This window comes from Rhincodon typus, chromosome 1, assembly GCF_021869965.1.
Source record: "Rhincodon typus isolate 14 chromosome 1, sRhiTyp1.1, whole genome shotgun sequence".
NCBI classification, from domain to species: domain Eukaryota; kingdom Metazoa; phylum Chordata; class Chondrichthyes; order Orectolobiformes; family Rhincodontidae; genus Rhincodon; species Rhincodon typus.
The window spans coordinates 99,633,295-99,646,116 of NC_063332.1; the positions used below are offsets into that span (position 1 = coordinate 99,633,295).

Genomic DNA, 12,822 nt, shown 5'->3' on the forward strand with positions numbered 1-12,822 from the left:
AGGTCAGTATGCCTTAGGTTAGGGGAGAGGATGAGAAGCTTGGACCTTCATAGTAATCTCATCTGGTGCGGGAATTGAATTCATGTGTTGACATCACACCACATCGAAAACCTGCCCTCAAATCAAACAGCTGACCAGTGACTGTGTATTTTAAGAGGTGATGATTAACACTGTAGAAACTTGCAGACCACTTGTAGTTGTGAACTAATCCTCTTTAAATGCAGATTCATCATCCCTTGACTGTTCAGTTAGTAACAGTCCCCAGAGTGCCCTTCCATCCTGATTTTTACTCTGGAATTTCCATTCACCCATCCATTCATGCTGCAAGTGCAGCCAAGCTTTACATCACCCTATGTTGGTTCAAACACCGGTATTGGGCTGGCCACACAATCTCATCCATGTGTCCCTTTCATTCCTATTCTGTTATTTCCCTGCATTGTCACCTGCATATATTATACCAGCATCCTGACCACCTGTAATTGGTCGCAGTATAATTACGAAATTAGCTTCAAGATAATTATGTCCTGAAGTAAATTGGAAAAGTTCTTTAAAGTATTTAATAGGACAACCAAGTTATTGAGCATACAGAGCTGAATGTTTCTCAGCTGTCAATGAGGAAGGCTAGAGTTTTGAGAGAAATTTTTGATCTGATGCTGTATACACTTATCTTCAAACAACTTGTGATGGATTATGTACAAACACTTCACTATATTGTACATCCTTCTGGATTATTTTTAATTGGTTTCTGTTAGTTTAATATATTTCTTACGTGAAATGCTAGTTTGACAGTCATCTTCACTTTTGGAGCATATAGCTCGTCCAAAGTCTTCCACTATTAAGATCTCCATTTTGGTGTAACACAATCACACGTATGAATTTCAAAAAATAGCTATACTTTTTGACCTTTGTTTTATATGTTAATTTAGTATCTTTTGTGGGGAATCCAGTTGAGACACAATCAGAATGTATGCAAGCGTTTTACCACGGAGGCATGTTCATGTTTAAAATAAAAGATTCGGCATACTGGCTTAATGTATTGGCATTCATTTGCAAAACCTTTAATGAGATAATTTCACTTTGACAGGCACTGCAACAGAAGAAATGGAATCAAAGTCCATTATTAGCCAGCCTGTGTCCCTATCAGAAAGTATATCAACTCTAGTTTCAAGCAACAGTACTGACCAGTTTCTTACAACCCCCGACGTGGAAGATAAAGGAGTACCACAGGAAAAATCTGATGGCAAGCATTCTTCTTCAAAAGGAGACCTACTAGAAATAGACAGGTTCACAATTTGTGGAAATCGGATTGATTGATTATTGCACATTTTAATCTAGAGAAGAGCTGCTTTGGACATAAGCCTTTGCATGGTAAACTGAACATTCTCAAGCTTGAAGGTATATAAAGGTTTGAAAGCTGCAAAGGAGGCACTGATCAGGAATATTTATTGAAATCTTTATAATTTATTAATGACTCAAGCCAAAATATATTTTACCTGTGGTTTTTTCCATCTGTTTGAAAATGTTTGGTTTGGAATAGGCTGTTTTGGTTTGTGTATCAATTTCCTGTGGCAAAGGAAGAAAATCATTTGGTTGGTTTCTGTGGAGACCTGGCAGATAAGTGCTTTCAAGACAGCTTTCTCTACAGCTGCGTGGATTCTTTGTGCAATATTTCTTGCCACTTGCAAATGCACCTTCAGACAATGATGTGACCATACAGCCAGATGAATTTGTTGGCTTTTTATAATGTTTTCAACAATATTCACTCAATACTACAGGCTTTAATTGTACAGAAATGTGCCTGCTACAGTGATGTTTTTTAAAAGAAATTCTAATCCTGTATAGCCATTCTAAGGAAAGAAATTCAGGTAATGCTGACCCGAAAATATACATATTCCAGTTGTTGAAGTTTGCAACTCTTTTTGCAAGGGCTTCAGTTATAAGATGAAAATAAGGAAAATCTTGATACAAGTGGATCATCTTAGAAAGGAATTAACTGCATATTGTGCATATGTCTTCTCAGAGCAGAAAGCTGCTCAAACACGAGAGGTTTCTTACCATCTGAAATGGAAAAAAATTTCGCAATCTCGTCAAGAATCCATGCACAACATTAATTTGTCATATCTTTCAAATGCTGCTGAAGCTTCTATGTGCTTCCAGCAGCTCTTAACTTTATTTAGACTTTCATCATTCCTAATTCTTTTTGCTGAATCCAAAAGGTTGTGTTTAGTAGAAACATTAGAGATCAAGGTTGTTCAAATGAACTTATTAAGCAAGCTACATATTGGGAAGGAATAAAACATGATACAAATTCAAATAAGTTTACAAAAAGTTACAAAATAGGAAGAGGCAGAAGAGGATCAATTTCCCACAGCTACGTGTTTGCACACTGGGAAATGACTAAATCTGGCATGTATGCAGAACTGTTCCTTTTTTAAGTAATTGAATTGATCTATTATAATTGATGTTTGTGCAATGTTTATTTCTTGTTTATTTTGCACTAAAGACCATAAAGTCAGAATTCAAGGCTTCATGAAGAAAACACAATTACATAAATCTCTTCATTCTAATTGCTCAAAAAGCTAGCTTTGCGAGAAATATTTCATGCAAACTGAAATGTTAAACTCAAAGTAGCACCAGGCGAATCTGAATAAATGAGTTGATTGTTTAGTTAATTTGAGGATATTATCAAGATACAACTTTCAATATTCAAATATTCAACTTTCAAATACACAATAAATTTGACCCTTGACTCACTTGTAAAGGGATTTATGGCTGAAATTTGTAATAACACCCGATATTAAATATTCTATCTTTTTATAATTAGTACATTTTGTAAATGAACAATGCCAAACAGATGGTTTTTGTAACACAAATTGTTTGTTTATTAATACATGTAACACATATCAAAGTCAGTCATAATAAACAACAAAAAGATTTCACAAAGAACTATGCGGGTTCAGTCCTAGATTCAACATTTCTGTTAAAGGCAGCTAAGGATTGAGGCATGGGAGTATTTTGCATAATAAGTTGTTTTGTAGTCCTAACCAAACAAAAATAATTTGCTAGAATATTATGATTGAGTTTTCATGTCTCTTAACTGACTTAATTTTGCATGAGTCATCACATTAAATAATACTGTCCCTATCAGTACTGATCGTTATATGCGCAAGTTTAAATGGTCATTTGCAAGTTTAAGACCGAAAATAATTATTGATGTTTTAGATAGAGATCCTTTAATATATTTTGTTTGAGACCCACCCAAAATCTCCCACTTATTTGGTTTTGGTTTGATTTTGATGGAGCTATTGTGCAACTCCAGCATTGTTTTCACAATTTCCAATATTCATCTTATCTGGCTGCTGACCTGTTAGTCCTTGAGAACCATTTCTGCAGCTGTTTGTGCTTCCATCAATTATGAGGGTCAAAGTTGTATATTAAGTGAAGTTTATTTATTTTCCATCTTTGTAGAGTTGAGAATATTATGTTAATAGTTTGTGTTTTTAAAATATAATGTTTTGTTTCAGGACTTAAAGTTTAACTGTAGAAAATGGGATAAATGGAATCTAAATACCTGGAAGTCCATTATACTTAAGATTGGAGTCATATTGCTTTAAGAGGTTAACAGCTAGTAGGGTAAGATCAGAAACAGCAAGTGGGTTCGCTGGTCTAAAGACATGGTGTTGATTCAGGAAGATCCATGCTGTGGTCCTACTGAGTGGTGGCTTTATGCTATGGAAAATATTGTTAGGGTTATAAAGAAGGCCTGGAAGTCATTGACAATTAAGTAAAGCAGCAAATGGGTTGATGGAAGCCGAAAGCAGTATTTGTTTGAAGCAGTTCAGAAAGATTGATCGTGAGAGAATTTCAAAAACAGCTGGGTGAAACTATTTGATGAAAGCTAAAATTTTGCCGGTAATTAGACTACTAGGAGCGTTCTTGGGCATCCTAGGGAAATGGGTCTTGGGAAGAGATTGAACTATTGAGGTGAGCATTTTTATTTTGAGATAGTGCAAGTCAGGGAGGTTTTTAGGGTGTTCTAAGACTAAACTTTCAATGTAAAGAATTAGAATCCCTTTTGAAGGTGACAAGAATTTTGAGATCGGTGATCCATAGTGTCACTAATGCCTGGGTGATGTCTGTTTTGACCACATTAACCAATTAAAGTGCAGTTTGTGGAGTGTTAAGCTACAGTTTGCCTGTTGTCATTTACCTCCATGTTAATCCTGAATGTTATTGTTCTTAATGTAGTGTACATGGTTTAGAATCATTATCTTACCAGTTCAGTATACCTATTTCATCATTATTACTTATGTTGGTTTTGTTCATGTCTGTATAATAAAGTTTTTTTTTGTATTTGAATTCAGGCCTGGAATCCTGCTGCTTATTTTCTTACCCTTGGTTCTTCCATGCATGCTGTTCTTTTAAAGGATTATGGTTTATCAAGTCAGTGATAAAGATCTGGCTTGTACAGTAACTGAGATCATAATTATGTTTATGTAAAATTATGCTCAGTATATTTATGAAACTGAAAAGGTGAAGTTCTTAAAATGACACATTTCACATTATCATTTTAACATAAAACATTTCTGATGGAGTATAAGAAGAATGAAGCTCAATGTTTTACACTTCATTTTGGTCCATGCATTGTTTAGTTCATACTCCAAACTCGGTACTTACTACTGTTTCTATCCTTTTGCCTTATAACTTGCTGTTGCATTTGACCCATAGGGGACATGTTTATACATCAGCAAACTGCCTACTTCTTTATTTGTATTACAGCAACTTTTCCCTTATCCCAGCTCATCTGCTGAAACCCTCATTTATACTACTTGTTACTTCCAGGTGTAACTATTCCAATGCAGTTGTGGTCTGCCTCCCATCTCACACCCCATATAAACTTATCCAAATCTTTGCTGCCCACTTTTTAAACTCACACAAAGTCCATCACTCACCGTCCCTATGGCATTTGATCAAGCCATGGTGCAATTTTAAATTTCTTATTTTCTCTTTTAATGTCTCTCAGTGGCCTTATGTCTCCTATCTAACCTCTCCAACCCTCAAACCTGCAAGAGATTTTTGTTACTCCTTCACTTCTGACATCCTGACTGTAATTGCTGCATCATTGACAGCTGTCTTTTCAGCTGCTTAAGCCCCAGACCCTCCAGCTGTCTTTAAAGCCTTAAAACCCATGTCATTGATCAAGCTTTTGTGCATTTACGTTGATATCTCTTTCTATTGCTGATTGTCAAGTTTTGGTAATATTATGTGAAGAACCATGGGACACTACTGCTTCAAAGACACTACATTAATACAAGTCATTGGGTAAAATCCAGTGTGGACCCAAGATTATGGGCTGTGGTGAGATTTGGGGCAATATCACATGAGAAGTCTGGTGAGGCCTAACTCAACATCGGGAGTGGTGAGGTGAATTTCTCGCCAGGCAGTGGCAAGTTTCCAGTTAAGGGAGTTAGCTTGTTAAATGCCTTGTTTATTCCAGAGCACAACTTTTCACCAGAGGGATACGATCTCAAATTAATAGAGTTGTATTTGCATATTTACTAATAGGAATGTGAAGGCCACCAAGTGGAGTACAGATTTGTCAGGATATTGATCTCAGGAGGTTGGTACAGTGAGGGAGGAAATGCTGCTTTGCTCTTCTAGTAGGCACAGAAAAGTTTGAGTGAGAACGAGAGTCAGCTTGTTATGCAAGCTAAGATCTTAACATATTAACAAGTAGGTAGGTGATTGGTGAGTTTTATGTTTATCTTTCTTTAATCTGGGACAATAGTTTAAACCAGAACCAGCGAAGAAGAAAAATTGATAACTTAACTAGTTAAAACCCTAATTCATTAAGCAAAATGGAATAGAGATGGAAGGACAGCTTCCCATTTATGGCTGGCCACCAGGAAATAGTGGCTGTTGCCCCTAAGCCAAAGTGCTGAAGAAGCTCAACAGATCTGACAGCGTTGTAGAGAACAAGACAGAATTAACACTTCTACTTCAATTTACTCTTCAGAGCTGAAGGAGGCTAAAAAGTGATGGTTTTTGGGCTGGGGCCAAAAGAGAAAGAGGGGTGAGAGGAACAGATAGTGAGAGTGCCCAGAGTAAAAGACAAAGGGAGTGCTAATGGTGGTAGATGAGATATATTGATACAGAATAAGTACTGATGGTAGGTATGAACAGTCGAAAATAAGTCAGCTTCACCCCTGCCAATGAGACATGAATGATAGGGAGAGAGGTGGCATGGTGAGGTGAGTGGATGCAATCAAAATGGAGGATAGTTAGCTATGTCAGGACTCCAACTGCTATTCATCTACAAATGATCAGATCATTTTCAACAGTATCAATTCAAGGTTAAGTATCTTACAGGTTCTTACTGCATCATCTTATTCAAAGCAGAGTGATCAATTGGTTGCTCACTACCAATGCTATCTGATGGCTGACAAAATTAAGTTAAAGGGAGAGCCTTGATAATGAAACATTAAGGATATTTCAAGAACAATGTTTACTAGGATACAAATAAGGCAGACAATCATGTAGAACCACTTCACTTTACCTCAAACTCAAATCTCAGCCAATCAGGGACCTTCAAATCTCAAGATATTTTGATACTTGGAGAAAACAGAGTCTGAACTCTAATGACTCCATGTAGATATCTGCTGTATAGGATGATTTAATTTAAGAAAGGATCTTTTAGTTTTGCAAGAGGGAAAAGATGTGTTTGGTTGTTCAGTTGTTTTGTATTTGATTTTGTATGTTTGTTGTTTGCTCACTGTTTCTGAATAGTTAAGCCTAAGTGCAATCTGAGTCCAGTTCTGAAGAAGGGTCACCGGACCGAAAGGTTAACTCTGATTTTCTTTCTTCACAGATGCTGCCAGAATTGCTGAGCTTCCAGCAATTCTGCTTTAGTTGCAGTCTCTTTAGAGATGGCGTGTTTGAGGCTAGATGGTTTAAATACAATGGCAAATATTTTAAAAGCATTTTTTTTTTTTTAAATTCATTCATTGGATGTGGACTTTGCTTCCTGGGCCAGCATTTATTGCCCATCCCTAGTTCACCTTGTGAAGATGGTGAGCTGCCTTCTAGAGCTGCTGAAGTTCATTTGTTCAATGTGAATTGAGCTCCTGAACAAATAAATCCTAGAGTATATCATCTCTGCATATATCGGAGGCATAACAAAAAAAGGAAATTGAAAAGACATTGAAGAATATGCTACATAAAAGATGTGATACATGGTAAGAGCTCGTGCTGTTGGTAATATTTCAGCATGGATAGCAAATTAAATCTGGATAAATAGGGCATTTTTGGATTGATAAACTAACTAGTAGGGTGCCACAGAAATCAATCAGTACTTGGGTCTCAATCTTTACAATCTTTTATTAATGACTTGGGTGAAAGGACAGTGTGTGTTTTGACCAAATTTGTTGATAATACAAAAATAGTTAGAAAAAAACAAGTTGTGAAAAATAGAGTCTGCAAAGAGATATAGATAGTTAAGTGGAAGAATTTTACCTGGAGGCAGACTCCCAATAGCAGTGGATGCTAGTCAGTTAAACCACTATGAATAATTATCCCTTATTTTCAGGAATATTTGAAAGTGATGCATGGGGCCAGTGCTGCAGTTTCAAAACTAGAAACCAAACCCTTGTCATGTTTCTTTTTATTATTAATTTGTGGGATATGAATATTGCTGCTACGCCTTTGTGGTCCAGCATGTTCTCTTGGTGTAAACATTGCAGTACATCTGGTTTTCCAAAGAATCCACAGTGTTTCTGGTTTTCTGGAATTGTACTGATAAATGAAAGAAAATCTACATTCTCTAAAATAACTACTTTTCAACTCATTATATGTTGCACAGTGCATTTTAAGTGAGTTTAAAATTTTCCCATGCTGGTGCTAACAAATGACATCCCCAGTTTGGCAAACTCTATGGTCTGGCAAAATCCTGTCCCAAGGCTGCTGGAATATCTAGATACAACCTGAACCACTGAGTGAAAGGGAGCTGATTAGATTCTCTCTTGCATTTCTTTGGCATTTGTATGGTGCGAATGTTACTTGCCACTTCACAGCCCAAGCAAGAATATTGTCCAGGTCTTGCTGCAGATGTGCAGGGGTCATTTCAGTATCTGAGGAGTGTTGCATCATTCTGAATGCTGTGCAGTCATCAGCAAACATCCCCACTGCTAGCCTTTTGATGGAGGGAAGTAATTGAACATGATTAGGCTCAGAACACAACCTGAAGGAACTTCTACAGAGATGTTCTGGGTCTAAGATGATTGGTCTCCAACAATAAAACCATTGTGCCGTCTTTCTTTGGAGTCAGTCGGAATCAGTGGAAAACCTTGATTGTTGATCATTCTTCTAAACTGCAGTGAGTAGTGTCCCAATCTGTTTAGCCTTTGCCCATAAGACAATCTCTCCAGGGATCATCCTAGTGAACCTTCTCTGAACTGCCTCCAGTGAAATGATACCTTTCCTTAAACAAGGGGGACCAAAACTGCTCTCAATACTGCAGAGTGGTCTTACCAGCACCTTTTTCTGTTGCAATAACGATTCCCTATTCTTATACTCCAAGCCCTTTAAAATGAAGGCAAACATTCTGTTTGCCTTTCTGATTACCTGCTGTACCTATGCTAGTTTTCTGTTTTGTGCATAAGTACTTCCAAGTTTCGAGACAACAAGGTGCAGGGCTGGATGAACACAGCAGGCCAAGCAGCATCATAGGAGCAGAGAGGCTGACGTTTCGGGCCTAGAAGGGCCCTTGTTAGAAGGTGTTACTGGCCCCATCCCCGCCTTTCGACTTGTTTGTTTCCTCTCCACCTATCCTCTCCTCTATCCATCTTCTATCCACCTCCCACTCTCTCCCTATTTATTTCAGAACCCCCTTCCCCTGATGAAGGGTCTAGGCCCGAAACGTCAGCCTCTCTGCTCCTATGATGCTGCTTGGCCTGCTGTGTTCATCCAGCCCTGCACCTTGTTGTCTCGGATCCTCCAGCATCTGCAGTTCCTACTATCTCTACTCCCAAGTTTCGTTGTGTTGCAGGTTTTTGTAGCTTTACTCCATTTAAATAATATTCTATTCTTTTGCTTTCTCTTCCAAAATGAACAGCTTTGCATTTTCCCACATTATACTCCATTTGCCAACTTTTTGCTAACTTAACCTATCAATATTTGTCAGTAAACTGTTTGTATCCCTCTCTCAATCCGCTATTTTTGTGTTGTCTGCAAATTCAGCTACAATACATCACTTCTTTCCTTCAAGTCATTAATATGTATTGTAAACAAGAGCGGCCTAAGCACTGATCCCTGTGAAACCCCACTGGTCACTGATCACCAACCTGAAAAAGAACCCCTTATCCCCACTCACTTTTTCCTGTCCATGAGTCAGTTCTTTATCATGCCAATATACTATCTTCAACACCATGGGCTCTTATCACAACCTTTTATTAGATACCTTATCAATACCTTCTGGAATTCCAAATACAATACATCTACTGGTGCCCCTCTATTCACTCTCTGGTTGAAAATTCCTCAAAATTCTAATAAATTAGTCCGATGCAATTTCCCTTTCATGCAGCCATGCAGACTCTGATTAAATAGGTTACGATTTTTTAAATGTTCTGCTATTACTTCCTTAATTATTGATTCCAGTACTTTTCCAGCAATGGGCTAATCAGCCTTTGCTTACCTGCTTTTGTCTCCATCTCTTTGAATAGCAATGTCACATAGGCAGTTTTCCAATCCTCTGGTACTTCTCCAGAATCTAGATTTTTGGAAAATTGCAACCAATGCATCCACTATTTCTGTAGCTACCTCTTTTAGGATCTTCAGATGTAAGCTTACCTCTAGCCCCATCGGGTTTGTCCAGTATTACTACTTTAGTGATGGTGATGGTACTTATTTCCTGCCTGTACTCCTTAGTATTAATGGAATGTTCAAAATATCTTCCACTGTACAGACAGTGGCAAAATATCCGTTTAACTCGTCTGTCATTTTCTTGGTCCCCAAAGCTGTTTCTCCAGATTCATTTTCTAAGGGGCCTATATTCACCTTAATCTCTTTTCCTTTTATATATTTAAAACAACTCTTATTGTCACCTTCATATTCCTCACTAGGAAGCAGGCCATTCAGCCCATCAAGTCCACATTGACCCTGCAAATGTCATCCCACCCAAACCCACCCCCTTACCTTATGACCCTGCATTTCCCATGGCTAATCCATCTCAACACTGGGCAATTTAGCATAGCCATTCCACCTAAACTGCACATCTTTGGGCTATGGGAGGAAACCGGAACATGGGAAGAATGTGCAGAATCCACACGGACAGCACCCAAGGGTAGAATTGAATCCAGTATCTAGCACTATGAGGCAGCAGTGCTAGCCACTGAGCCACCATGCCACCCTCTCTATTATCTTTCTAGTCCTCCTTTGTTGGATTCTGAATTTATCCCAGTCTTCAGAGTAATCATTGACTTTTGCTTTCTTGTATGCTTTTTCTTTCAACTGAATATTCTCCTTAAGTTCCTTGGTTAGCCATTGTTGGGTTATCCTTTTAGAATCTTTCGTTCCTACTGTGGTGTATTTTTGCTGAGAGACATGAATTACCTCCTTTAAATGTCTGCCACTGCTTGCTTACTATTATTCCTGCTAATCTATCTGCCTAGTCCACTTTAACTCTATCCTCATTTCATTGTAATACCCTTTATTTAAGTTAAACACAGTTGTTTCTGACCCAAGTTCCTCATTCTTGAACTGAATATTAAACTCCATCCTGTTATGATCACTGCTTCCTAGGAGAAATTTTGCTTAAAGTTTTACTTTTTCAAATCATTTCATTATCCATTGCCAGATCCAAGATAGCCTACTCACTTGCTGGCCCCATGACATGTTGCTGAAGGAAACTATCCCAATGCATTCTATGAATTCATTGTCGTAGCCATCCTTTCTAATTTGATTAACCTAATTGACATGAAGATTAATGACACCCATAATTATTGTTGTGTTCTTCTTACATGCTTCTATTATTTGTTGATTCATAGCTACTCTGTGGGAAAGGCTACTGTTTGGGGTCTGGACACTACTCCAAACAATGTCGTCTTTCCCTTGCTGTTTTTTTTTTCACCTCCACCCAAATGGTCTCTACATCATCTGAGTCTAGATCATCTCTCCCAACTGTCCTTATTTAACTTCTTATTAACTGTGCTACCCCATCAACTTTTCCATCCCACCTGTCCCTCCAAAAGATCAAATATCCCTGAATGTTAAGTTCCCAGTTTTGATCTCCTTATAACCATATTTCCATTATGGTTAGGAGATCATATTCGTTTACCTCAATTTGTGCTATCAGTTCATCTACCTTATTCCGATTACATCATGCAAGAAGATACAAAGCCTTTATGTGTGTTCTATTATTGAATTTTCCCTTTTCCCCTTTTGTGGTTCCTTTGTACAATATGACATTCACGCATTTTGCACATCCTTTTATTTTCTGGTAACAATCAACCCCGTCATTAATGTCCCACGAAGTCAAACCCGTTTCTCCGACACCAATCTCCGAGCCACGCATTTACCTCTTTAACCTTGTTGACCCTGTGCCAATTAGCTTATGGCTCAGGTAATAATCAGCAGGTTATTGCCTTTTTGGCGCTGCTTTCTAGTTTCGGCCCAGCTGCTCATATTCTCTCAGCAGAATCTCTTTCTTCTTTCGACCTATATCATTGGTACCTATGTGGGCCACGACAACTATATTGTTCTTCTCTGCAGCCCAGATGAAATATCCTGAACCCGGACACCAGACAGGTGACACAACTTTCAGGATTCTCGATGCTGACCACAGAGAACCCTGTATATTCCCCTGAATATACCACCCTGATTACAACTACATTTCTCTTCCCTCTCTTGAATGGCTCCGTGTACCGTGGTGCTATTGGTCAGTTCATTCTTCTTCCCTACAGCCCACATTCTCATCCACACAATGAGCAAGAATCGCAAATCTGTTAGACAAGCTCAAGGGCTGAGGCTTGTTCAGCACTGCCTCCTGGATCATCTACCGGTCTTGCTCATAGTCACACCCTCCTGTCCCTGATCCCTGACTGAATTCGAGGTCGGTAATCTCAAGGGTGTGACTTCCTCCTGAAACACAGCATCCAGATAACTCTTCCCCCTCACTGATGTGTCAATGTTCGAAGTTTAGACTCCAGTTCTGAATTGATTTGATTTGACTTATTGTTGTCACATATACCAAGATACAGTGGAAAGTGTTGTTTTATGTGCTATACAGGCAGACTGTACCATACAAAGTGCATCAGGGTAGCAAAACAGAGTGCAGAATACAGTATTACAGTTGCAAAGAAGGTGCAGAGTAACAGATTAAAGTCAACATTTGAGAGGTCTGTTCAAAAGTCTGATAACAGTGGGACGAAGTTGTTCTTGAATCTGTTTGTACATACATTCAAACTTTTATATTTTCTGCTCAAAGGAAGAGGGTAGAAGAGAGTATAACTGGTGTGGGAGGTTCTTTGATTAAGTTGATTGCTTTCCTGAGGCAGCGGGAATTATAGATGGAGTCAATGGATGGAAGGCTGATTTGTGTGATGCACTGGGCTGTGTTCGCAACTCTCTGTAGTTTCTTGTGGTCTTGGGAACAGCAGTTGCCAAACCATGCTGTGATGTATCCAGATAGGATACTTTAAATGGTGCATTTATAAAAATTGGTAAAGAGTCTTTGCAGACAAGCTGAATTTCGATAGCCTCCGGAAGAAGTAGAGGCATTTTTGTGCTTTCTTGACTGTCCCATCAACATGGTTGGACCAGAATAGATTG

At 38.4% G+C, this 12,822-nt stretch overlaps 1 protein-coding gene across 1 annotated transcript in view; it reads left to right on the plus strand.

The window, feature by feature from the left end:
- Positions 1–4,359, plus strand: part of LOC109918217 (transmembrane anterior posterior transformation protein 1 homolog) — a 65,872-nt gene extending 61,513 nt beyond the window's left edge. Inside the window, 1 exon segment of the mRNA XM_048603083.1 lies at positions 1,085–4,359. Within this exon segment, the coding sequence (XP_048459040.1) occupies positions 1,085–1,314 (230 nt within the window). The 3' untranslated portion in view covers positions 1,315–4,359.
- Positions 4,360–12,822: the final 8,463 nt, after the last annotated feature.